Source organism: Nerophis ophidion, linkage group LG10, assembly GCF_033978795.1.
Source record: "Nerophis ophidion isolate RoL-2023_Sa linkage group LG10, RoL_Noph_v1.0, whole genome shotgun sequence".
Taxonomy (NCBI): Eukaryota; Metazoa; Chordata; class Actinopteri; order Syngnathiformes; family Syngnathidae; genus Nerophis; species Nerophis ophidion.
Window position 1 is genome coordinate 52,928,719 of NC_084620.1, and position 27,012 is coordinate 52,955,730.

The 27,012-nt window shown below is 39.1% G+C and overlaps 1 protein-coding gene across 1 annotated transcript in view; it reads right to left on the reverse strand.

Moving 5' to 3' along the window:
• Nucleotides 1-611: 611 nt before the first annotated feature.
• Nucleotides 612-27,012, reverse strand: part of etnk1 (ethanolamine kinase 1) — a 41,804-nt gene continuing 15,403 nt past the window's right edge. Inside the window, exons 4-8 of the mRNA XM_061914099.1 lie at nucleotides 23,937-24,079; nucleotides 15,646-15,729; nucleotides 11,222-11,382; nucleotides 3,382-3,455; nucleotides 612-1,354 (exon numbers count right to left, since the gene is read on the reverse strand). Of these exons, the coding sequence (XP_061770083.1) occupies nucleotides 1,282-1,354; nucleotides 3,382-3,455; nucleotides 11,222-11,382; nucleotides 15,646-15,729; nucleotides 23,937-24,079 (535 nt within the window). The 3' untranslated portion in view covers nucleotides 612-1,281. The remainder of the gene's footprint in view (nucleotides 1,355-3,381; nucleotides 3,456-11,221; nucleotides 11,383-15,645; nucleotides 15,730-23,936; nucleotides 24,080-27,012) is intronic.

The window sequence follows — 27,012 nt, forward strand, 5'->3', positions numbered from 1 at the left end:
ACATATGTACACAGTTATATATATCACAATATATAACTACATATATAGTTATATAAATATGTATAACTATATATACATAATCATATATATATATATAACTATATATAAACTATATATATATATATGTATATAGTTATATATATATAACTATATTTATATATATATATATATATACATATTACTATACATAACTACATATAAATATGTTTATATATATATATATATATATATACAGTTATATATTTAACGATATATAACTACATATATAGTTATATATATATATATAACTACATATATAACTATACATATAACTATATATATATAAATATGTATAACTATATATATAATTATATATAACTATATATAAACTATATACATGTATATAGTTATATATATGTGTATATGTATATATATATATATATATATATAGTGATAAATATACATTTAACTATACATAACTATATATAAATATGACAATCACTGTAATTGTAGTTTATTTGTGAAAAAAAATGTGCAATAAAGTATTTTTGGGCCCCACTTTGGGCACTCTAGTAAGTACAGTTTGACTTCTCGGACAGAAAACGATCAGGTGGAAATAAAAGCCAAAGATGTAAGAGTAAATACATGTTTTAATTTTCTCAAGCTTGTTTACAGTATTTAAAGTCATATTTCACATCTCACTTGCTAGTCACTTAAAAAAAAAAAAAAAAAAAAAAATAGCACATTTCAAACAGCAATAAGATGTAGACTGTACATTATAAACATTATGCTACAGCGGCCAGAGAAAAGATAAAAAAAAAAAAAGTGATGTATCAAGTCCATCACATCACTACTGCCAGGAAGTGGACGACAGGTCACATGACTCGGAAGAGAGCGGAGTTTGCATGGAAGCTCTGCTTGTGAGTGGAATAAAAGTCTTCAAAGGTGAGTCTCCACACTTTGCTTTGCTTCCCACTAAAAAACCCTGCAATGCCAACGTAGCTGTGTGGCGCCTCTTGGCCAAAATAATGCTTCCGCCTCTTTCTTTGTGTGGCTCGGGAGGGGGGGGGCGGGGGAGGGGGTTGCCATGGCAGCGACGCCATTAGCTCACCTGTGCCAGGTCCCTTTTGTGTCTGCCAGGATTCACATTAGCAGGTCCACCAAGCAGTGGCTTCTCATGTGCACCACAGGGGGCGCTCTGTGCTTGTAATTACAGACCGGCAGGGTGGGGGCCAGAAAGAGCAGCAGGAAGTGGGCGGAGGAAGTGGTGGTGGTTGTGGTGGTGGGGGGGGGCGGTCTCCTCTATTCTGGAAGCGTCAACGTTGTCACTTCTGCTTTCATCTTGAAGTACTGCTTAAAGCGCACCAGAGCATACCTGCAACAACAACAACTATTTATCTACTTTTTCTCAGATTATGCTGATAATTCATATGCAATTTTATTAAATACAAATTAGTAACAAAACTCCAACACACAAACGTGCTTTTAGTCACACCCAACTACTCAAAAGTATATATTAAAAAATATATTTTCTGCAAGTAAAATATGATGAAAGTGTAAAACTTTTTTTTACCCCAATTAAAAAAAAAGATTTGCAAATAAACACTTTTTTGCAGCTGAATAAAAAATATTTTCAAGTATAAAAACATTTTTTTCCCCATTAAAAGATTTGCAAGTAAACTTTTATTAGTTAAAAAAATGTGCATGTGAAAACTACTTCCTTCAATTAAAAAATTATTTGCAAATGAAAATAATTTTTTTTAAGGTGCAAAAAAATGTTTAAGTATAAAAACATTTTTGCCCCTATTAAAAGATTTGCAAATAAACTTTTTTTACTAATTAAAAAATGTGCATGTAAAAACTACTTCCTTCAATTAAAAAATTATTCACAAATAAAAAAACATTTTGCAATTAAATAAAAAATATTTTCAAGTATAAAAACATTTTTGCCCTAATTAAAAGATTTGCAAATAAACTTTTTTTACTAATTAAAAAAATATGCATGTAAAAACTACTTCCTTCAATTAAAAAATATTTTTGCAGCTAAATAAAAAATATTTTTGCAGCTAAATAAAAAATATTTTTAAGTATAAAAACATTTTTGCCCCAATTAAAAGATTTGCAATTAAACTTTTTTACTAGTTAAAAAATGTGCATGTAAAAACTACTTTCAATTAAAAAATTTGCAAATAAACATTTTTTTTGCAGCTTAATGAAAAATATTTTCAAGTATAAAAACATTTTTTCCCCAATTAAAAGATTTGCAAATAAACTTTTACTAGTTAAAAAAATGTGCATGTAAAAACTACTTCAATTAAAAAATTATTTGAAAAAAAAATATTTTTTTGCAGCTTGATGAAAAATATTTTCAAGTATAAAAACATTTTTTCCATAATTAAAAGATTTGCAAATAAACTTTTACTAGTTAAGCAAATGTGCATGTAAAAACTACTTCCTTCAATTAAAAAATTATTTACAAATAAAAATTTTTTTTGCAGCTAAATAAAAATTATTTTCAAGTATGAAAACACTTTTTCCCCAATTAAAAGATTTGCAATTAAACTTTTTTACTAGTTAAAAAAATGTGCATGTAAAAACAACTTCCTTCAATTAAAAAAATTATTTGCAAATAAACATTTGTTTTGCAGCTTAATGAAAAATATTTGAGTATAAAAACATTTTTTCCCCAATTAAAAGATTTGCAAAATAAACTTTTTTTTACTAATTAAAAAAAATGTGCATGTAAAAACTTGTTTCTTCAATTAAAAAACAATATGCGAGTTAAAAATAAAATATCTTCAATAAAAAAAGGATTTGCAAGTAAAACAAATATGTTCTGAAAGTAAAAACAGGATTAGCAAGCAATAAAATAATTTCCTTCAATAATAAAACGACTGGCAAGAAAACATTCAACTAAAAATAAGATTTGCAGGTAAAACATTTTTTTCAATTTAAAAAAACTATTTGCAAATAAAACAATTTACTTCAATTGCCAAAATTATAAAACTTTTTTCTTCTTAACGATTGGCAGGTACAAAAAAAGTTTTAAATTCAAAAAATGATTTGCAACTCGAAAAAAAAATTTAAAAAAATGATTTGCAGGGGGAAAAAAATCCACATATAAAAAAATTTCCACGTAAAAAAACATTCTCAAGTATAAACAATTTTTCTTCAATCAACACAACGATTCATAAGCAACACAAATAATTTTCTGCAATTAAAAAAACATGTCTTCAATTAAAAACAATTCACAATTAAAAAAATATTCTGCATGTAAATAAACAGTTTTTAGCATATTTTGACGTAAAAAAAAAAAAAAAGTCACTCCATTCAAATGTAATAAGTTCTGTGTCAAATAAAAAGCAGCTTTAGTAAGAAATAAGTTTGTTTAGTTGAACTTACTCCAAAAAGTCAAAGTCAATGGTGGAGAACTTGGCCTGGATGAGAGCCCAGAGAGCCCAGAAGAAGTGTGAGGCCTGCAAGAGGAGACAAGGAGTGGTCGTCATGGCAACACAACACTTTTCCTCTGGACAGTCAACAAGTCACACTTGTGTTTGTGTACACACACACACACACACACACACACACACACACACACACACATCTATACATCTGCCAGGGGGGCGTGTCGAGAGTAGTGAAGGTGTGGCACACTCACTCGCTGCATTGATACTGCACATCATAACTCATCTGACAAACATATGACTACAACAGCGATTACTAGCAAGTAAATATAAATATGAGAGAAATATAAATATGTATAAAAATGTAATTATAAATATGTATAAAAATGTAAATACACATATGAGAGAAACATGAAATGCCCAAGTGTGGTGCATTTCTGGAGAACATCCTCACTGTAACACAACATAAACACAACAGAACAAATACCCAGAATCCCATGCATCCCTAACTCTTCCGGGCTACATTATACACCCCCGCTAGCACCAAATCGTTTTCGTGCTAGCAGGGGGTGTATAATGTAGTAGTAATAAGTAGTCTGGGGTTCAATCCCGGGCTCGGGATCTTTCTGAGTGGAGTTTGCATGTTCTCCCCGTGAATGCGTGGGTTCCCTCCGGGTACTCCGGCTTCCTCCCAGGTTGATTGGCAACACTAAAATTGGCCCCCAGTGTGTGAATGTTGTCCGTCTATCTCTGTTGGCCCTGCGATGAGGTGGCGACTTGTCCGGGGTGTACGCCGCCTTCCGCCCGATTGTAGCCCCCCGCGACCCCAAAGGGAATAAGCGGTAGAAAATGGATGACTCATTTGCAGTGTCAAGTCCAAAATGTTAGATGGCAGCAATACTATATACATAGTCCTTGGTAGTTTTTGTTGCACCCCAAATTGTGTTAATACTGCAAGTTTTATACTTATTGCTGTTTGATTGTAACGTGCGTCTTAGGTGTAGTTTTCGTTAACAAATGTGGAGGTGTTGAATTTTCCATGTAAACTCGCTGATGCTAATCAGTAGCATGTCAATCGCAAAATAAATGTATGGTAGCATAACGCTAGTGATATTTTCGGAAAAGTGGAAAAGCCTTACTCTATTTATATTAGAGCGTTGGCATTGCAAACTGCAACATTACCTAGTGATAGTTTGTGTGAGTGCGCTCTCAGTGCTGCTGGGGTGACTGCCTAGTGCCCAATTCCAAAGAGTCGGGCATGACGTCACGCACAACCCGGGTACCAAAACATGGCACGGTTGGATTTTATGTGAATCGGTGGAAGGTAGGAGCAGCGGGCCGGATGTGGTAGCCATTCCTAAGTGTAGTACCCTGCTTGTCGTCTTAGATTCACTTTTTGTTCACTTACATTCTATAGCGTCACAATGATCTTATAATGAATATCTCATTCTATTTTGCGATACATGGTTATCCATACTTATAAATATGAATAAATAAATGGTTATACTTGTATAGCGCTTTTCTACCTTTTTAAGGAACTCAAAGCGCTTTGACACTATTTCCACATTCACCACTGCCATGCAAGGCGCTAACCTGGGTCCCATCAGGAGCAAAGGGTGAAGTGTCTTGCTCAAGGACACAACGAACGTGACTAGGATGCTACAAGGTGGGGAGTGAACCGGTAACCCTCAGATTGCTGGCACGGCCACTCTCCCAACTTTTTAAAGCATTTTTTAAAAGCATTCACAGTCTGTGGCACCCTCAGGTGGTCAGGGAGAGCGTTCCACAGACTGTGAGACAGGTCTCGCGTAATTCGGAGCTCTGTCCTCGGACATTCATCAGGATCCGAGCAGCACTATTTTGTAAGTACTGCAGCTGAGAAGTGAGTTGCGGTAGTCTAAACCTAAACCTAAACACAAGCAGTCTGAAGACCACTTCAAAGATGCATGATCCTTTATATTTGCATTTGTGTAATGATGTACTTGATACTTTTTGCCACTTGAAATCTCCCTTGAGGAGGTATGTGCAGAGGCCGAGGCACGGTGAGGTGTTTGGTAAGCAACAGGTGTGTGTAGCAAACATGACAAAAGCAAACAAGATAAGAAGCCAGAAATGACCTCTGGCCTCCTTCCTGACATCCAACACTAATTGTGGGGAAAACATATTGTGTCATTTATACACCTATTCTTTTCTACACATTATGAGGGACAAACTGTAAAAAATTGATTATTAATCCACTAGTTCATTTCCTGTTAAAGGGGAACATTATCACCAGACCCGTGTAAGCGTCAATATATACCTTGAGGTTATTTTCCGGTTTTTCGACTGTTTTCCGGTACTTTGGAGGCATCATGCCTCGTCGGTGTGTTGTCGGAGGGTGTAACAACACGATCAGGGACGGATTCAAGTTGACTTACGTGGAGTGTGCATCGATTAGCACGGCATGCTAATCGATGCTAACATGCTATTTAGGCTAGCTGTGTGTACATAATGCAGCATCATGCCTCATTTGTAGCTATATTTGCATCTAGCCTTTCCCTTGTTGATGTTATTGACTTATGTGCTAATCAGACATATTTGGTCGGGGCATGACTGCCAGCTAATCAATGCTAACATGCTATTTAGGCTAGCTGTATGTACATTTGTAGCTATATTTGCATCCAGCCTTTCCCTCCACCCACATTTAATGCCAAACAAACACATACCAATCGACGGATTTAAGTTGGTCCAGTGTCAAGAGATGCGAAAGTCCCTCGTTTGGTTTTTACCGACGATGCTACAACAGAGATAGCAAGAATGTCTGGATATCCTGCGACACTCATCAAAGCAAATGCATTCCCGACGATAAAGTCAACTAAATCACAAAGGTGAGTTTTGTTGATGTTATTGACTTATGTGCTAATCAGACATATTTGGTCGCGGCATGACTGCCAGCTAATCGATGCTAACATGCTATTTAGGCTAGCTGTATGTACATTTGTAGCTATATTTGCATCCAGCCTTTCCCTCCACCCACATTTAATGCCAAACAAACACATACCAATCGACGGATTTAAGTTGGTCCAGTGTCAAGAGATGCGAAAGTCCCTCGTTTGGTTTTTACCGGCGATGCTACGACAGAGATGGCACAGAGATGGCAAGAATGTCTGGATATCCTGCGACACTCATCAAAGCAAATGCATTCCCAACGATAAAGTCAACGAAATCACAAAGGTGCGTTTTGTTGATGTTATTGACTTATGTGCTAATCGGACATATTTGGTCGCGGCATGACTGCCAGCTAATCGATGCTAACATGCTATTTAGGATAGCTGTATGTACATATTGCAGCATTATGCCTCATTTGTAGCTATATTTACATCCAGCCTTTCCCTCCACCCACATTTAATGCCAAACAAACACATACCAATCGACGGATTTAAGTTGATCCAGTGTCAAGAGATGCGAAAGTCCCTCGTTTGGTTTTTACCGGCGATGCTACGACAGAGATGGCACAGAGATGGCAAGAATGTCTGGATATCCTGCGACACTCATCAAAGCAAATGCATTCCCAACGATAAAGTCAACGAAATCACAAAGGTGCGTTTTGTTGATGTTATTGACTTATGTGCTAATCGGACATATTTGGTCGCGGCATGACTGCCAGCTAATCGATGCTAACATGCTATTTAGGCTAGCTGTATGTACATATTGCAGCATTTTGCCTCATGTGTAGCTATATTTACATCCAGCCTTTCCTTCCACCCACATTTAATGCCAAACAAACACATACCAATCGACGGATTTAAGTTGGTCAAGTGTCACGAGATGTGAAAGTCCCTCTTTTGGTTTTTACCGGCGATGCTACGACAGAGATGGCACAGAGATGGCAAGAATGTCTGGATATCCTGCGACACTCAAAGCAGATGCATTCCCAACGATAAAGTCAAGGAAATCAAAAAGGTGAGTTTTGTTGATGTTATTGACTTATGTGCTAATCATACATATTTGGTCGCGGCATGACTGCCAGCTAATCGATGCTAACATGCTATTTAGGCTAGCTGTATGTACATTTGAAACTATATTTACATCCAGCGTTTCCTTCCACCCACATTTAATGCCAAACAAACACTTACCAATCGACGGATTTAAGTTGCTCTAATGTCAATGCGAAAGTCCTGATCGTTTAGTCCGCACATTTTACCAGCGATGCTAAGGCAAAATTAAAAAAAAAATACTTCGAAATCTAAAATTAGCTACTGGGAACTGATTTTTATTGGTATTAACCTTTCTGAAATTGTGATAATCTTCCCTTTTAATATCTGCTTATTTTCTGTTTTAACATGTTCTATCTACACTTCTGTTCAAATGTAATAATCACTTATTCGTCTCTTCTTTGATACTTGACATTAGTTTTGGATGATACCACACATTTAGGTAAGGATCATGTCGATACCAAGTAGTTACAGGATGATAAATTGGTCATATTCAAAGTTCTCATGTGTCCAGGGACATATATACTGACTTTAGATAGATTTAATAAGGAAAAAAAGATTTTGTGACGACAACAAATATTGATGTAATCATAGTAGTATCGACTAGATATGCTCTTGTACTTGGTATCATTGCAGTGGATGTCAGGTGTAGATCCACCCTTGGCATTTGTTTACATTGTGATGCTGGTGAGCTATTGTATCCTCCTACGCTGTGTAGTGAAGCATGTTAAGCTATTCTTCGTCCTCCAGTGATAATAATACTTGTAAGAAACTTACTTTATTAGTCGCCATGGAGACCAGGAATAGTGATTTAGAAGTAACTAAAACACTGTGGATGTATGTTAGTCTTAAAGCAGCTCTTTATCTTGACTTTCTTACAGCATTCTCCCTTTTCTGTCTACACACTGTGTCTGCTTGGAAGTACTCTGTGTGTGTGCGCTGCCTAACATGCTCCTCTGCTCCTAAAAGCAGCAATGTCACCACGTGACAATAATACACCGTCATGCCCGTTAAAAAAATGAATGAATGGGGAAGCGGTACTTTTCACACAGAGTATAGTACTGTTTTTGATTCATTAGTACGGTGGTATTATACTAGAACAGCTATACTGTACAACCCTAATACATAGTATTTTGCAGTTATTGTGATTATTATTGTGGTATTATTGAATGTGCTCAAATTGAAATATTTTAAGCAAGGTTGATTTGATTAAAATCACCTAAAATAAATAGACTTTCTTGGCAGAGGAAACAAATATTGTTCGGCCTTCATAAGAGCCTAATTATTTTTATTGGTGTGTTAAAATATCATTTTCCAGCTGTTTTTTTTTTTAATTAAGGAAACAATCATTACTAGTATCAATTATGAATGTACACAAATGTTAGTCTATAGGTGGAAATGAGTGTGGAATATTGTCTAGAACAGGGGTCGTTTTTTTTTTCCGGGAGGTTTTCCGGAACACTGTAACACAACAGAACAAATACCCAGAATCCCATGCAACACTAACTCATCTGGGCTACATTATACCTCCCAACCCCCCCTTCGTGCGTGGGTTGAGGTGGGCGGGGTTGGGAGCGCGGGTTAGGTGGTAGCGGGGTTGTATAATGTAGCCGGGAAGAGTTTGGGATACATGGGATTCTGGGTATTTGTTCTGTTGTGTTACCGGAATGCGTTTGTCTTTGTTTGGTGTGGTTTCACAGTGTGGCGCATATTAGTACGAGTGCTAAAGTTGTTTATATCACAACCCTCAGTGTAACCTGTATGGCTGTTGAACAAGTATGCTCTGCAGTCGCTTATGTGTGTCTGCTGAAGCCTCACACAACATGTGAATGGGCTTGTAAGCTGTTTGTTACGGTTGTAGAGGGCGCTAAACGCATTGTCATCATAGCACGCACTTATTATTGTTGTTCCGGTGAAAACCAGCAGACAGTCCAGAGAATGGTTGCTCGGAAAAATTGAGATGGTTGGCAAATGTGATGTTATCAAGCGATTCAAATAAAACTTGAGGGCCGCGCTAATATTAAATTTTCATATTAAGGTGCGGGCCGTGTGTCTGAGACCCCTGGTTAATACATAGCACAAAGCAAAAAAAAACTATGTACACTGTGTTATTTAATTTTAAATTTCTAAAGTCTTGTGGCTCCCATAGTTTTCTTTATTTTGTGAAACAAGTCAAAATGGCTCTTTGAGTGGTAAAGGTTGCCGACCCCTGCTCTAGAATGACATTTGTGTGTAGTTTTCATTGTGAACATTCAATAAAGCCGTGCCTGACTTCCATCGCTAGTTTGAATTTTCCCTTACTCCGTGTGGAAATATTTTAAATGGAAAATAAAAAGTTGATGTAAATGCTGTTGACTTTCTAGTGGCGTGCTTGATGGCTGACAATTACATGTGTGCATGTCCTGAAGAAAGTAAGAAGTCATCATTGACTCACATGTCTACTGTCAGGTAGGAGGACAACACAGCCTCTAGTTTTAAAGGGGAACATTATCACCAGACCTATGTAAGCGTCAATATATACCTTCATGGTGCAGAAAAAAGACCATCTATTTTTTTAACCGATTTCCGAACTCTAAATGGGTGAATTTTGGCGAATTAAACGCCTTTCTGTTTATCGCGCTGGAGGCGATGACGTCAGAATGTGACGTCGCCGAGGTAACACACCCGCCACTTTCATTTTCAACACATTACAAACACCGGGTCTCAGCTCTGATATTTTCGGTTTTTTTTTAATATTTTTTGGAACCTTGGAGACATCATGCCTCGACGGTGTGTTGTCGGAGGGTGTAAAAACACTAACAGGGAGGGATTCAAGTTGCACCACCGGCCCGAAGATGCCAAAGTGTCTGCCGCCAGACCCCCATTGAATGTGCTGGAGTGTCTCCACATTTTACCGGCGATGCTAAGGCAGACATGGCACAGAGATGTATGGATAACCTGCAGATGCATTTGCAACAATAGTCAACGAAATCACAAAGGTGAGTTTTGTTGATGTTGACTGCCAGCTAATCGATGCTAACATGCTACGCTAATCGATGCTAACATGCTATTTACCGGCGGTGCTAAAGCAGACATGGTACAGAGATGTATGGATAACCTGTAGATGCATTTGCAACTATATTACGTTTCCTTCCACCCACATTTAATGCGAAAACAACACTTACCATTCGACGGATTTAAGTTGCTCCAGTGTCAAAAGATGCGAAAGTCCTGATCGTTTGGTCCGCACATTTTACCGGCGATGCTAACGGTGCTATTCGGCCATGCTATGGCTATGAATAGCGTCAATAGCTATTCGCTCAATAGCTTCAGTTTCTTCCTAAATAATTTCATACTCCAACCATCTGTTTCAATACATGCGTAATCTGTTGAATCACTTAAATCGCTGAAATCCGAGTTTGAATCCGAGCTAATGACGCTATATCTTGCTGTGCTATTCCCATTGTTTGTTTACATTGGCAGCACTGTGTGACGTCACAGGGAAATGGCCAGTGTCTTCGCAGAGAGCGAAAATAAGGCACTTTAAAGCTTTATTTAGGGATATTCCGAGACCGGTAAAATTTTGAAAAAAACTTCAAAAAATACAACAAGCCACTGGGAACTGATTTTTATTGTTTTTAACCCTTTTGAAATTGTGATAATGTTCCCCTTTAAATCATTCTTGTTCAGACTCTCATGTGTTTGTACAACTTTACCTGGTCACCTTTTAATGTGGAAATATGTTTTTATATTATCATGTATGCCAACTAGCAAGTAAACGCTAGTCTAGTCCCACATTTGATCACCTTTTTTTCCCATGACTTGAATTGGATAAAGCGTGGGTGGGTTTTAGTGCAGTTATGGTGTGTGCAGAAGAAGACTCACCAGGGCAAATCTGTTGACCTGCACGTAAAGGAGCTCCACTTGGGTGTCAGTCACCTGCCTGCTCTGACCCTTGTGCTCCTTGTAGGCCTCCAGGTAGGAGCGCAGCCACTCCAGCTGGAACCCCCGATCTGGGTAGCGACTGTAATCCACCTCGTTCAAGCCTGGGGAGGACACTCAACATTACGGTGGCCATCTTTACTTCACCCTTCCACTCTTGTAATGTGTTATTGACAACATCCATGACTATCAACTAATTAGAGTCAACATCTTTACTTCACCCTTCCACTCTACTAATGTGTTATTGACTATATCCAGGACTAAAAACTAATCAGAGTGGCCATCTTTACCTCACCCTTCCACTCTTCTGATGTGTTATTGACTATAACCATGACTAAAAACTAATTAGAGTGGCCATCTTTACTTCACCCTTCCACTTTTCTAATGTGTTAATGACTATATCCAGGACTAAATACAGAGTGGCCATCTTTACTTCAACCTCCCACTCTTGTGATGTGTTTTTGACTACATCCATGACTAAAAACTAAATAGAGTGGCCATCTTTACCTCACCCTTCCACTCTTCAAATGTGTTATTGACTATATCCATGAGTAAAAACTAATTAGAGTGGCCATCTTTACCTCACCCTTCCACTTTTCTAATGTGTTATTGACTATATCCATGACTAAAAACTAATTAGAGTGGCCATCTTTACCTCGCCCTTCAACTCTTCAGATGTGTTATTGACTATATCCAGGACTAAAAACAGAGTGGCCATCTTTACTTCACCCTTCCACTCTTGTGATGTTTTTGACTACACCCATAAGTAAAAACTAATTAGAGTGGCCATATTTACCTCACCCTTCCACTTTTCTGATGTGTTATTGACTATATCCAGGACTAAAAACTAATTAGAGTGGCCATCTTTACTTCACTCTTCCACTCTTCTAATGTGTTATTGACTATATCCATGAGTAAAAACTATTTAGTGTGGCCATCTTTACTTCAACCTCCCACTCTTGTGATGTGTTTTTGACTACATCCATGACTAAAAACTAAATAGAGTGGCCATCTTTACCTCACCCTTCCACTCTTCAAATGTGTTATTGACTATATCCATGAGTAAAAACTAATTAGAGTGGCCGTTTTTACCTCACCCTTCCACTCTAATAATGTGTTATTGACTATATCCAGGACTACAAACTAATTAGATTGGCCTTCTTTACCTCACCATTCCACTTTTCTAATGTGTTATTGACTATAACCATGACTACAAACTAATTAGAATGGCCATCTTTACCTCACCCCTCAACTCTTCTGATGTGTTATTGACTATAACCATGACTACAAACTAATTAGAGTGGCCATCTTTACCTCACCCTCCCACTCTTGTGATGTGTTTTTGACTACATCCATGACTAAAAACTAATTAGAGTGGCCATCTTTACCTCACCCTTCCACTTTTCTAATGTATTATTGACAACATCCAGAACTACAAACTAATTAGAGTGGCCATCTTTACCTCACCCTTCCACTTTTCTAATGTATTATTGACTACATCCAGAACTACAAACTAATTAGAGTGGCAATCTTTACCTCTCCCTTCCACTTTTCTAATGTGTTATGGACTATAACCATGACTACAAACTAATTAGAGTGGCCATCTTTACCTCACCCTTCCACTTTTCTAATGTGTTAATGACTACATTCATGAGTAAAAACTATTTAGCGTGGCCATCTTTACCTCACCCTTCAACTCTTCTAATGTGTTATTGACTATAACCATGACTAAAAACTAATTAGTGGCCATCTTTACCTCAAAAGCAATGTTTATTTTACTTCTTATTTTGTTTGATATCAAACTTGACACATAATAATCCATCTTTTAGAAATGCAACAGTATGAATATCAGACACACAATCTATAATTTTTCAAAAAGTAGATTGAAAAGATGTTTTTAAAACAGTAATCCAGGATGAGTAACACAACTATTATAACAAAGAAAGACAAATCAATTGTAGAAGTAAACAAGTAATACTATACGTTACTTTTTACATTCGTATAAGATTGAAATAATTTTTAGAATTTTTTGTTCACTTTTGTCATCATTAGTGAGTTTTAAAACTGTTTTTTCTGTGTAAATATATATATATGTATGTATACACACAAATCCTCCTTTTGTAACAGTTAGTGAACGAGGTGTACTTTTGTACAAACTCCGTTTCTATATGAGTTGGGAAATTGTGTTAGATGTAAATATAAACTGAATACAATGAGTTGCAAATAATTTTCAACCCATATTCAGTTGAATATGCGACAAAGACAACATATTTGATGTTCAAACTGATTATTTGCAAATAATCTATAACTTTAGAATTTGATGCCAGCAACACGTGACAAAGAAGTTGGGAAAGGTGGCAATAAATACTGATAAAGTTGAGGAATGCTCATCAAACACTTATTTGGAACATCCCACAGGTGTGCAAGCTAATTGGGAACAGGTGGGTGCCATGAAATGCGGAGTAATTCACAAACAAGGATGGGGTGAGGGTCACCAATTTGTAAACACATTGTCGGACAGCTTTAGAACGTTTCTCAACGAGTTATTGCAAGGAATTTAGGGATTTTACCATCTACGGTCCGTAAAATCATCAAAAGGTTCAGAGAATCTGGAGAAATCACTGCACGAAAGCCGTCATATTACGGACCTTTGATCCCTCAGGCGGTATTGCATCAAAAACCAACATCAGTGTGTAAAGGATATCACCACATGGGCTCAGGAACACTTCATAAAACCACTGTCAGTAACTACAGTTGGTCGCTACATCTGTAAGTGCAAGTTAAAGCTCTACTATGCAAAGCCAAAGCCATTTATCAACAACACCGAGGAACGCCGCCGGCTTCGCTGAGCCCAAGCTCATTTAAGATGGACTGATGCAAAGTGGAAAAGTGTTCTGGTGGTCTGACGAGTCCACATTTCAAATTATATTTGGAAACTGTGGACGTGGTGTCCTCCGGAACAAAGAGGAAAATAACTATCCGGATTGTTATAGGCAAAAAGTTGAAAAGCCAGCATCTGTGATGGTATGGGGGTGTATTAGTGCCCAAGGCATGGGTAACTTACACATCTGTGAAGGCACCATTAATGCTGAAAGGTCCATACAGGTTTTGGAGCAACATATGTTGCCATCCAAGCAACGTTATCATGGACGCCCCGGCTTATTTCAGCAAAACAATGCCAAGCCACGTGTTACAACAGCGTGGCTTCCTAGTAAAAGAGTGCGGGTACTTTCCTGAACCGCCTGCAGTCCAGACATGTCTCCCATCAAAAATGTGTGACGCATTATGAAGCGTAAAATACGACAACAAGACCACGGATTATTGAACAACTTAAGCTGTACATAAAACAAGAATGGGAAAGAATTCCACTTTCAAAGCTTCAACAATTAGTTTCCTCAGTTCCCAAACATTTATTGAGTGTTGTTAAAAAAAAAAGGTGATGTAACACAGTGGTGAACATGCCCTTTCCCAACTACTTTGGCACGTGTTGCAGCCATGAAATTCTAAGTTAATTATTATTTGCAAAAAAAAACAAAGTTTATGAGTTTGAACATCAAATATCTTGTCTTTGTAGTGCATTCAACTGAATATGGGTTGAAAAGGATTTGCAAATCATTGTATTCCGTTCATATTTACATCCAACACTATTTCCCAACTCATATGGAAACGGGGTTTGTATTTGTTTCCCATATTTCTACACAATAAGTCAGATATGGAACACTCGTGAGTAGTAGAGAACATGAAGTCATTTATGTCAGTGGTCCCCAACCTTTTCGTATCCACTTAATAATTTGTCCCGCGCTTCGGAGGGGGGTGTCCTTTTTTTTTCTTTTCTTCCTTGTCATGAAAAATTGACGTTTTTGTCATGAAAAAGGGAGTTTTTTGTGGTTGGTGCACTATTTGTAAGTGTATATTGTGTTTTTTATGTTGATTTAATAAAAAAATTAAAAAAATAATAATATATATTTTTTGTATTTTTTTTAAGAAAAAATTCTTCTTCGGCCCGGTACCAATCGGGCAACGGCCCGGTGGTTGGGGACCACTGATTTATGTAACAGAACATATTTTGCTTTGTTCATTATTGACGTGTTTCTTGCTACTTTATGTTGTATATTTTTTACATGAGCTTTCCACTTCAATTATCATCTATTATTACACCAAAAAATTACTTTTCCTTAACATTTTTAAACAATATTTAATAATAGTTTCATATTTTTGTATTGATTAAAAAAAAAAAAGAAGCAAAAAAGTATTTCTTTAATTAAATCTTTAAAATGTTCGTATCACTTTCAAATCGGAATGAGTACAAATTGCGATTTGGACGCGAATCCTGGATCACCCTCGGCAAACGGCTTCCGCCAACTTACCAGCAAACTCGTTGAAGTGGTTGCCAATGTCGTAGGCTTGGTAGTTGTAGCCAGCGTACTCGTAGTCGATGAACTTTACGTTCCCTGCAAGGAGAAGCAGTGTTGTTCAGCCAGAGACAAGGGAAGAACATCCAGTATGATGATGATGATGATGGTGATGATGCATTATTTAAAAAGGAGTATCCCTTTTGATAACTCAGAATGTAAAGACTAGGGACTGACTTGGTTCCTGTCCAACTGGAGCGGCCGGGAAATCAGCCGGTCTTTGCAGAGAAGGGGTCAAGGAGAAAGAGTTTGCATTTTGAGACCACCAAAATTCATCCTAGCTAACGCTGAGGAAGGCTTTTTTTTTTTTTTTTTTTTTTTAATACGTATGTGACAAGGTCTCAGACGGAGTTATCAGCTCGTGACATGACAGTGTGTGTTGTGCGGGGGTTGTGGTGTAGCCAAGCAGGAGAAAGGGGGAAGTGAGAGTGAGAGAGAATGTTTGAATGTTTGCTTTGAATACATGCAGGAAACGGGGGAACAGGCCGGTTGGACCAGAATGTGGACTTGGGACAATAGAAGGCGGTGTGGTAACTAAAACAGGCCTTTCGGCGATGTAAAAAAAAAAAGAAAAAAAAAAGAAAAAAAAAGAAGCCCCGCCCACTGGGCAGAGTTCCATAAGAGAGGAGGAAAGTGGGAAAGAACAAGTTGTACAGTACAGTACAGTGCTTTTAAAAGCATGCATGCAGTCTGGATCTCAAAATACAAACCCTTGCTTTGACACGTCCAGTTGGGACGGAATGACTTTCAATTCAATCAAATGAATGGGGGGTGGGGGGGGGGGGGGACTCTTAGTTTCATTCACATGGAACATGGGCTGTGCTGGACTAGAGAGAGAAACACTTTGAGATGGGTTACCAGGCGGAGTGGGGGGTCCAACTGAACACCTCCAGGCAGTGGCTATAGCCCCCCTGTGCAGCAGATGAAAAGGTTGGGGCAAACATCTTTCACACATGCTCACGCTCTCACTGACAATATTGGCCGGGCTGGCAGCCACTAAAACACCTCCGATGCTCGGTCCCCTTTCCCTGCAGACCACGTCATGGACCACAGGCTTCCTAGAGCGCACGAGCCCACAATTCAACACTTGTGTGTACACTTCCTCCATATGTTGCCCTGAGCAATACATCTTCAGCCACATCTTACGCTCAAGCCTGAAACAGCGTAGAGATCCACCCGCAGGGCTTTTTCGGGGCCGATATTTATTTGCAGTAAAAGTTATTTAAACACCAATAGTAAACGGAAAAGCAATGCATCGTGGGTTGTGCTGGACTCTGAGTAGATATTTACAAGACTCTGTCCTTAAAGGCCTACTGAAATGAGATTTTCTTATTTAAACGGGGATAGCAGGTCCATTCTATGTGTCATACTTGATCATTTCGCCATATTTTTGCTGAAAGGATTTAGTAGGCCTTCTTTCATCTCCGTAATATCGCTAAAATTCGCTCCATTTTGTCCACTAAAGACGCCGAGATCATTATCCATGCGTTTGTTACGCCTCGTCTCGATTACTGTAACGTATTATTTTCGGGTCTCCCAATGTCTAGCATTAAAAGATTACAGTTGGTACAAAATGCGGCTGCTAGACTTTTGACAAGAACAAGAAAGTTTGATCATATTACGCCTGTACTGGCTCCCTGTGCACTTAAGATGTGACTTTAAGGTTTTACTACTTAGGTATAAAATACTACACGGTCTAGCTCCATCCTATCATGCCGATTGTATTGTACCATATGTCCCGGCAAGAAATCTGCGTTCAAAAGACTCCGGCTTATTAGTGATTCCTAGAGCCCAAAAAAAGTCTGCGGGCTATAGAGCGTTTTCCGTTCGGGCTCCAGTACTCTGGAATACCCTCCCGGTAACAGTTCGAGATGCGCCCGGAGGGGTGTGTCCTTTCCCTGTCATCATTTTCAAAATGGAGGAGGCTGATTTCAATAATTTGAAATCGCATAAAGGGAAGAAGATTAAGAGCTATTCAGTAGGCTTTAAGGTCCAAGCTATTTAATATGCTAAAAAGAACAGTAAGCAGCTATGTTTTATTAATATACCGTAGCTGCGTGTGTCAAATATGAGTCATTAAATGACTCCCGCTTCCTGGTGATAGAGGGCGCTAGTGATCCTTCTTGCGACTACTCGGCTGCAGAAGAAGTGACAACAAGTGTCGTGATACATACTGGGAACGGATATGACGCAAAGGGTGCACAACGGACCTTTTAGGATGTAACACCACTATTATGCTGGCTAAGTAAACAACCGGGCTGAAATAAAGCAAGTTCCAATCATATATACCCAGTGTATTATTTATACAATAACACTTCATGGTGGCAGCGGTGGGACAAAGAGATTACCCACGGAGCAGAACGGGAGGGGGAGTTGTCCGAGGATAATTCTGTCGTCGCCTGTGAGGAGCAGAGCTAATTGATAGCAGCGGTCTACAACCCAAACGAGAGCGCGACTATGGCTACACACCTACCGACCATGAACTGGACCAGCAAGAGTGAGCTGCGTGTTTATTTTTTCCTCCCGCTTTCACTTTTAACATGGAGGATTGCATATCTTAAATGAAACAGTTTTCTAAACTGGACTTTCAATCGAAGCAGGGGGTAATAAAGGAAGATCTCCATCGAGACAGAGAGACTTTTAAAACTGAAGAAAGATAAGGAAGACATCTATAAACATTTTGATCAGAAGGAGCTGCACATGGACTTCATTTATAAGTAAAGGTAAGACCATAATAACTTTTTTTTTATTAAATGTGCTTTTCATGATGGTATCCTTACATCACACTCAAATTTTTAAGCGCAGGCCTAAATTTACCGCATGCCTTTGGTAATTGCCAGAGTGAGAAGAGGTTTTAAAATAATTAGCGCATGCTCGCCTTTACCGTATGCCTTTGGTAATTGCCGGAGTGAGAAGAGGTTTTAAATTAATAAGCGCCCCGGTGGAAATTCAAGGAAATACGGTAAAAGGAAAACCAAAGGAAGTCGGGGTATGAATTGATTAACGTGGACCCCGACTTGAACAAGTTGAAAAACTTATTGGGGTGTTACCATTTAGTGGTCAATTGTACGGAATATGTACTGAACTGTGCAATCTACTGATAAAAGTATCCATCAATTAATCAATGAAGCTAAAAAAAGAGACAATGAAAGCCTGGACCATCAAACATGACTTTTAACACCATCACCTGGCATTTTCCCACTGCTGAGTTTTATTCACTTACATTTAGTAGGCTGGTAGATTTAGCCTTTGATTGATTGATACTTTTATTAGTAGATTGCACAGTTCAGTACAATTGACCACTAAATGGTAACACCCGAATAAGTTTTTCAACTTGTTTAAGTCGGGGTCCACGTTAATCAATCCATGGTACAAATATATACTATCTGCATAATACTGTCATCACACAGGTTAATCATCATAGTATATACATTGAATTATTTACATTATTTACAATAATTAGCCAAGCTAACAAACGACAAAAAAGCATGTTGTCTGTTTACTTTTAGTCAGGCTGAGCACAAAAATGAATGAGTGTTATTTTCGAAGAGGTAGCGCAGTGATCAAAGTATTTAAAAGTAAACATGGGCTAGTTTTTTTCAAGGAATCATGGCTAGGGGGACCTTACATAAGAGGCAAAAAGCCCAGACTACGCACCATTTGAAGGAATGTGCCTTAACAGACTTTGCATTCTGACATTCTTCACTGGTAAAAAAAAAAAAAAAATGGAGCCCTTTGATGAGATACAGACTAGCGAGACTTTTACATGATTCAAATCGGACGTGATCATAGCTCATGGGAGTCTAATTCCATGACTATTTTGATTAAATTTTTCCAGGCAGCAAGTCTTGGAGCTTGGGTACAGTTTGTCTCGGTACAGTCCCGTGATTTTTTTTATTTTGTGCAACCCATTTGAAATCAAACAAGTGCGTCCAGCCAGCCCCCACAATGCATTGCAAAATCACGCGGCCGGTCACGCCCTATATGTGAGTGAACAGCTGGCCAAGGCTCGAAGTTGTTTTTCAACATGATTTTTGACAATAGCGACAATGTTTTAGCAGCAACAATTGCATTTCTAGGTATGGCAAATGTCAGGGGGAAAATTGGTTTAAAAAAAATTTTTTTTTCTACATTGCAATAATTTGCCATTTACTCCATTGACCGTATTTTTTCTGACTATAAGTCGCAGTTTTTTCCAGTTTGGGGTGCGACTTAAACTCTGGAGCATGGGTGTCAAAGTCTGGCCCGCGGGCCAAAACTGGCCCGCCGTGTAATTTAATTTGGCCCTTGAGGCAATATCAATTTAGCCTTAGAGCTGTGCCGCTGTATAACACCACATTCACCTCTAATACTCATACTTGCCAACCCTCCTAATTTTCCCGGTAAACTCCCGAATTCTCCCGAATTTCTACCGATTTCCACCTGGACAACTATATTGGGGGCGTGCATTTAAGGCACTGCCTTTAGCGTTTTCTACAACCTGTCGTCACGTCCGGTTTTCCTCCATACTAACAGCGTGTCACATAATATTTGTGGCTTTTATACACACACGCACAAGTGAATGCAATGCATACTTGGTCAACAGTATTACAGGTCACACTGTGGGCGGCCGTATAAACAACTTTAGCACTGTTACAAATATGCGCCACACTGTGAACCCACACCAAACAAGAATGACAAAACACATTTCGGGTGAACATCCGCACCGTAACACAACAGAACAAATAGCCAGATCCCCTAGCAGCACTAACTCTTCCGGGAAACTCCCAACAAACTGACCAATAATTAACGTTTTATTCATGCATTTTTTCTTGCTACTTCAAAGCTTGAATGTTTGGTTCATTCGTTATTGTTATTTTACTTTCAAATGTATTATTAGCCTGTGGAAAAAATTTGACATTTACCTCAGAACATTGCGAATAGAAAAAAAGGCATAACATTTTTATTTAAATTTTATTTGATATGCCATTGATATACAGTATTACAGGTCACACTGAGGGCGGCCGTATAAACAACTTTAGCACTGTTACAAATATGCGCCACACTGTGAACCCACACCAAACAAGAATGACAAAACACATTTCGGGTGAACATCCGCACCGTAACACAACAGAACAAATAGCCAGAACCCCTAGCAGCACTAACTCTTCCGGGAAACTCCTAGCAAAACTGACCAATAATTAACGTTTTATTCATGCATTTTCTCTTGCTACTTCAAAGCTTGAATGTTTGGTTCATTCATTATTGTTATTTTATTTTCAAATGTAATATTAGCCTGTGGAAAAAATTTGACATTTACCTCAGAAGATTGCGAATAGAAATAAAGGCATAACATTTAATTAACATTTTATTTGATATGCCATTGATATTTTTTTAATTATTATTATTTGAAACTGGATTTTGCATGTCACTAAAGTTATATAAGCCTTGCTTGTTCAATATTTAATGCAAAACTTGTTTGGGTCCCTATTAAAAGGTTAATTTGTTCAACCAAATTTGTTCCGTTTAAAATTTTGGCCCACTCTGTATTTGAGTTTGACACCCCTGCTCTGGAGCGACTTATGTGTGAAATTACTAACACATTACCGTAAAATATCAAATAATATTATTTAGCTCATTCACGTAAGAGACTAAACACATAAGATTTCATGGAATTTATTGATTAGGAGTGACAGATTGTTTGGTAAATGTATAGCATGTTCTATATGTTATAGTTATTTAACATAATATTTACGTTAACATACCAGGCACCTTCTCAGTTGGTTATTTATGACTCATATAACGTACACTTATTCAGCCTGTTGTTCACTATTCTTTACTTGTTTTAAATTGCCTTTCAAATGTCTATTCTTGGTGTTGGGTTTCATCGAATACATTTCCCCAAAAAATGCGACTTATACTCCAGTGCGACTTATACATGTTTTTTTCCTTCTTTATTATGCATTTTCGGCAGGTGCGGCTTATACTCCGAAAAATACGGTGTTACAGTTTTGTATCAGTTTGTGGATTGAATACATTGTAAGGTTTTCCCGTGGAAAAACTCTGAAATATTGCAAACATTGATAGAAAACTATTCTGAGATTAGAGATGAGACATGTTTTAAGATGGCTGACATTTGGGGCGGCGTAGCTCGGTTGGTAGAGTGGCCGTGCCAGCAACTGGAGGGTTGCAGGTTCGATTCCCGCTTCCGCCATTCTAGTCACTGCCGTTGTGTCCTTGGGCAAGGCACTTTACCCACCTGCTCCCAGTGCCACCCACGCTGGTTTAAATGTAACTTAGATATTGGGTTTCACTATGTAAAGCGCTTTGAGTCACTAGAGAAAAGCGCTATACAAATATAATTCACTTCACTTCATTTCACATTTCTTCCTGGATGCTACAGAAAGTATGACAATTCTTTACTTACATCAGGGGTCACCAACGCGGTGCCCGCGGGCACCAGGTCGGCCGTAAGGACCAGATGAGTAGCCGGCTGGCCTGTTCTAAAAATAGCTCAAATAGCAGCACTTACCAGTGAGCTGCCTCTATTTTTGAAATTGTATTTATTTACTAGCAAGCTGGTCTCGCTTTGCTGGACATTTTTAATACTAAGAGAGACAAAACTCAAATAGAATTTGAAAATTTTTTAAAGACTTGGTCTTCACTTGTTTAAATAAATTCATTTATTTTTTTTTACTTTGCTTATTATAACTTCCAGAAAGACAATTTTAGAGAAAAAATACAACCTTAAAAATGATTTTAGGATTTTTAAACACATAGACCTTTTTACCTTTTAAATTCCTTCCTCATCTTTCCTTACAATTTAAATCAATGTTCAAGTAATTATTTCTTTTTGTAAAGTATAATAAATACATTTTAATTTAATTCTTCATTTTAATTTCTGTTTTTTCGACGAACTTATTATGATTAAAATTCAAAAAAAATATTCCGGCAAATCTAAAAAATCTCTAGAATCAAATTTAAATATTTAAAAGACTTTTGAATTTCTTTTAAAATTCTTGAATTAAACTCAACTCGTCGTGTTTGGAGGAAGAAGAATACTGAGTTGCATCCCAAGAACACCACACCTACTGTGAAGCATGGGGGTGGAAACATCATGCTTTGGGGCTGTTTTTCTGCTAAGGGGACAGGACGATTGATCCGTGTTAAGGAAAGAATTAATGGGGCCATGTATCGTGAGATTTTGAGCCAAAACCTACTTCCATCAGTGAGAGCTTTGAATGGTTGACCAAATACTTATTTTCCACCATAATTTACAAATAAATTCTTTAAAATTCCTGGATTTTTTTTTTCACATTCTGTCTCTCACAGTTGAATTTTACCTATGATGAAAATTACAGACATCTGTCATCATTTTAAGTGGGAGAATTTGCACAATCGGTGGCTGACTAAATACTTTTTTGCCCCACTGTATCTGTGTCTTGTAGTCCGGTGCGGCTAATGGCGGGATTTTTTTTATTTATTCTAAAATGTAGGGGGTGTGGCCTATATACTGTGCCGGTGCGCTCTAAAATCTGGAAAACACGATAGGTCAAAAAGCCAAATATCGGCGCCCACAATGGGTCGATCTCTAGCGTTTAATGCTTGTTTTTGCAGAAGCAATGAACCCTTGTTTGAGGGACAAAACCATGGAGGTTTTCATTCTTGCCAAATGATGTCTGTGTTTGTATGGATGTGCAGAGCTGGGTAAGATGTGGCTTTTAATGTAAACCACCTGACATGCTATTAACACAAAGCCTAGCATTAAGAGAAGGGCGAGTTGTGGCCGAGTAGCATTGGAGGGCCCCACGGCTGCCATGATTGATGGTGATAAGGCCGAGCTACACACATGGGCCCCACCACAGGTGAAGTGTGTGGCTCTCCATTGCCTCCCCAGGGCAAGGCGGCGCAGGCTGACGGTCCTATGGGAGAGAGGCTAGACACAAGGAGCTGTGAGAAGGGCCCCGCCCACAGTATACCCCGGAGCTCCCTGCCATTGCCAGTACATGTCCTTAGCAAAAAAGTGTGTGATAACAAATATGGATAAACACCCATAAAGGTGTACATGACGCTTTGGAAACAATGTATCCCAGCCGGTTTGGTGTGTGGATCTACAGCCAAGTACAAAACAGCAGCAATGAGTGGGGATGTGTGAGGAGGAGAGGGAGGGGGGGAGTGCACGTCATTCCTACCTGAGCGCATGATGCTTCACAACACAAAGTCAAGCCTCAAACAAGAATGCAGGTGTGCGCGCGGAGGACCCTCACCTGCCTGCTGGTTATAGATGATGTTTTTGCACAGCAGGTCGTTGTGGCACAGGACCACGGGGGAGCCCAGCACCGACAAGCTCTGCTGAAGCCACAGCAGCTCTTCACGGAGGCAGCGTGGGCTGGGCACCTCCGTCTTCAACCTGCAAGACACCACGCACAGATCTCAGCGCTTGGCTTGACACGCGAGTATGGCCGGATATCATTCCACGCCCTACGGGGGAGCCTCCACTTACGTACTTCATTGCTTCTTCAACAGGGGTCGTTAGTATTGTAAGGCAAATGTCTCCATAAAAACATAGTAAATAAAGTGGGGCAAAAAAGTATTTAGTCAGACACCGATTGTGCAAGTTCTCCCACCTAAAATGACGACAGAGGTCTGTAATTTTCATCATAGGTACTAGGGATGCGCGGTTTGCGGTCTCACCTGCGGATAAACCGGGGGTCGGGCGGTTGACATGATGAAAAAATTGATTTTAATTAGATTCGGGGGGGTGGCGGTTGAACTAGGGTTGGGCGATAAAACAATAACGATATATATCGCGATAGACATGTGATCAATATCAATAGAAAATGGGGTCGATAGAACGTTCGATAATTTCACTGAGTTCTGTTAGAAAATAATAGTAAGAAACGCAGAGCCGGAACCGCACGGCATTCTGGGGGGTGTAGGCAAAGGAAGGGCTGTAGCCTCTCGACCTATCACGGCCGAGCCTGAACCGCAAGGCATTCTGGGAAATGCTACCAGGGGAAAAAAAAAAACAACGATTGATTGATACTTTTATTAGTAGATTGCACAGTTCAGTACATATTCCGTACAATTGACCACTAAATGGTAACACCCCAATAAGTTTTTCAACTTGTTTAAATTGGGGTCCACGTAAATCAACGAAACGGGAATATGAGTGCGGCAGCACGAGAGGAAATTGTAAATAAAAAAGGAAACGTCACGTCACCGGTTTGGCAGTATTTTGGATTGTTTAAGTCCGATACGAATCAGAGTAATACTGTCTGCAAACTTTGCAAGGTCGGGGTTGGGGCGCGGGGTGTAAAGTATATTCAGTGAGTTTCACGGATACAAAGGATTATGGGTATTTGTTGTGTTGCGTTTACGTTGTGTTACTGTGAGGATGTTCTCCCGAAATGTGTTTGTCAATCTTGTCGGGTGTGGCTTCACAGCGTGGCGCATAGTAGTAAGTGTTAAAGTTGTTTATATCACAACCATCAGTGTACTCTGTGTCACCCAGTATGCCTTTCAATCTTGTACGTGTAATTGCGGAAGCTGCACACAACATGTTGCCGGACCAACAATCAGTTCGTACATGTTGAAGGTGTTTAAGTCAATGGGTTCACAGCATGTCCATATTCTCGTAATCAGGATGAACGCTATTGGATAGTCGCGGGAACGTTAGTGGCTCCAATTGTCATTATTATTCTGTGAAACAGGTTTAAATTGTTCTGTGAGTGGTAAAGGTGGACAACCTGTGATGTATTTCAGCGGGCACGGTCCTGTGAAAATGTTGGTTCGGGTGGATGACGACTCTGGTGATGCGGATGCGGATGATAGAATTGCCTATCCGCGCATCTCTAATAGGTACACTTCAACTGTGAGAGACAGAATGTGAAAAAATTTAAAAAAAAATCCAGGAATTCACATTGTAGGAATTTTAAAGAATTTATTTCTAAATGATGGTGGAAAATAAGTATTTGGTCAACCATTCAAAGCTCTCACTGATGGAAGGAGGTTTTGGCTCAAAATCTCACGATACATGGCCCCATTCATTCTTTCCTTAACACGGATCAATCGTCCTGTCCCCTTAGCAGAAAAGCAGCCCCAAAGCATGATGTTTCCACCCCCATGCTTCACAGTAGGTATGGTGTTCTTGGGATGCAACTCAGTATTCCTCTTCCTCCAAACACGACGAGTTGAGTTTATACCAAAAAGTTCTATTTTGGTTTCATCTGACCACATGAAGTGAAGTGAAATTATATTTATATAGCGCTTTTTCCTCAAGTGACTCAAAGCGCTTTACATAGTGAAACCCAATATCTAAGTTACATTTAAACCAGTGTGGGTGACACTGGGAGCAGGTGGGTAAAATGTCTTGCCCAAGGACGGCATGGCGTAGTGGGTAGGGCGGCCGTGCCAGAAACCTGAGGGTTGCAGGTTCGCTTCCCACCTAATGACATCCAAATCGCTGCCGTTGTGTCCTTGGGCAGGACACTTCACCTTTGCCCCCGGTGCCGCTCACACTGGTGAATGAATGATGAATGAATGATTGGTGATGGTCGGAGGGGCCGTAGGCGCAAATTGGCAGCCACGCTTCCGTCAGTCTACCCCAGGGCAGCTGTGGCTACAGATGTAGCTTACCACCACCAGGTGTGAATGAATGATGGGTTCCCACTTCTCTGTGAGCGCTTTGAGTATCTAACAATAGAAAAGCGCGATATAAATCTAATCCATTATTATTATTATTATTATTATTATTATAAGGACACAACAGCATTGACTAGGATGGTGGAAGCGGGGATCGAACCTGCAACCCTCAAATTGCTGGCACGGCCGCTCTACCAACCGAGCTATACCGCCCCAATCCTCTGGTGTGTCATCCATGCATCCAATTGGGCATAAACTCAACTGGTCGTGTTTGGAGGAAGAAGAATACTGAGTTGCATCCCAAGAACACCATACCTACTGTGAAGCATGGGGGTGGAAACATCATGCTTTGGGGCTGTTTTTCTGCTAAGGGGACAGGAGGATTGATCCGTGTTAAAGGGGAACATTATCACCAGACCTATGCAAGCGTCAATATATACCTTGATGGTGCAGAAAAAAGACCATATATTTTTTTAACCGATTTTCGAACTCTAAATGGGTGAATTTTGGCGAATTAAACGCCTTTCTGTTTATCGCTCTGGAGAGGATGACATCAGAATGTGACGTCGCCGAGGTAACACAGCCGCCATTTTCATTTTCAACCCATTGTAAACATTGGGTCTCAGCTCTGTTATTTTCCGTTTTTTCGACTATTTTGTGGAACCTTGGAGACATCATGCCTCGACGGTGTGTTGTCGG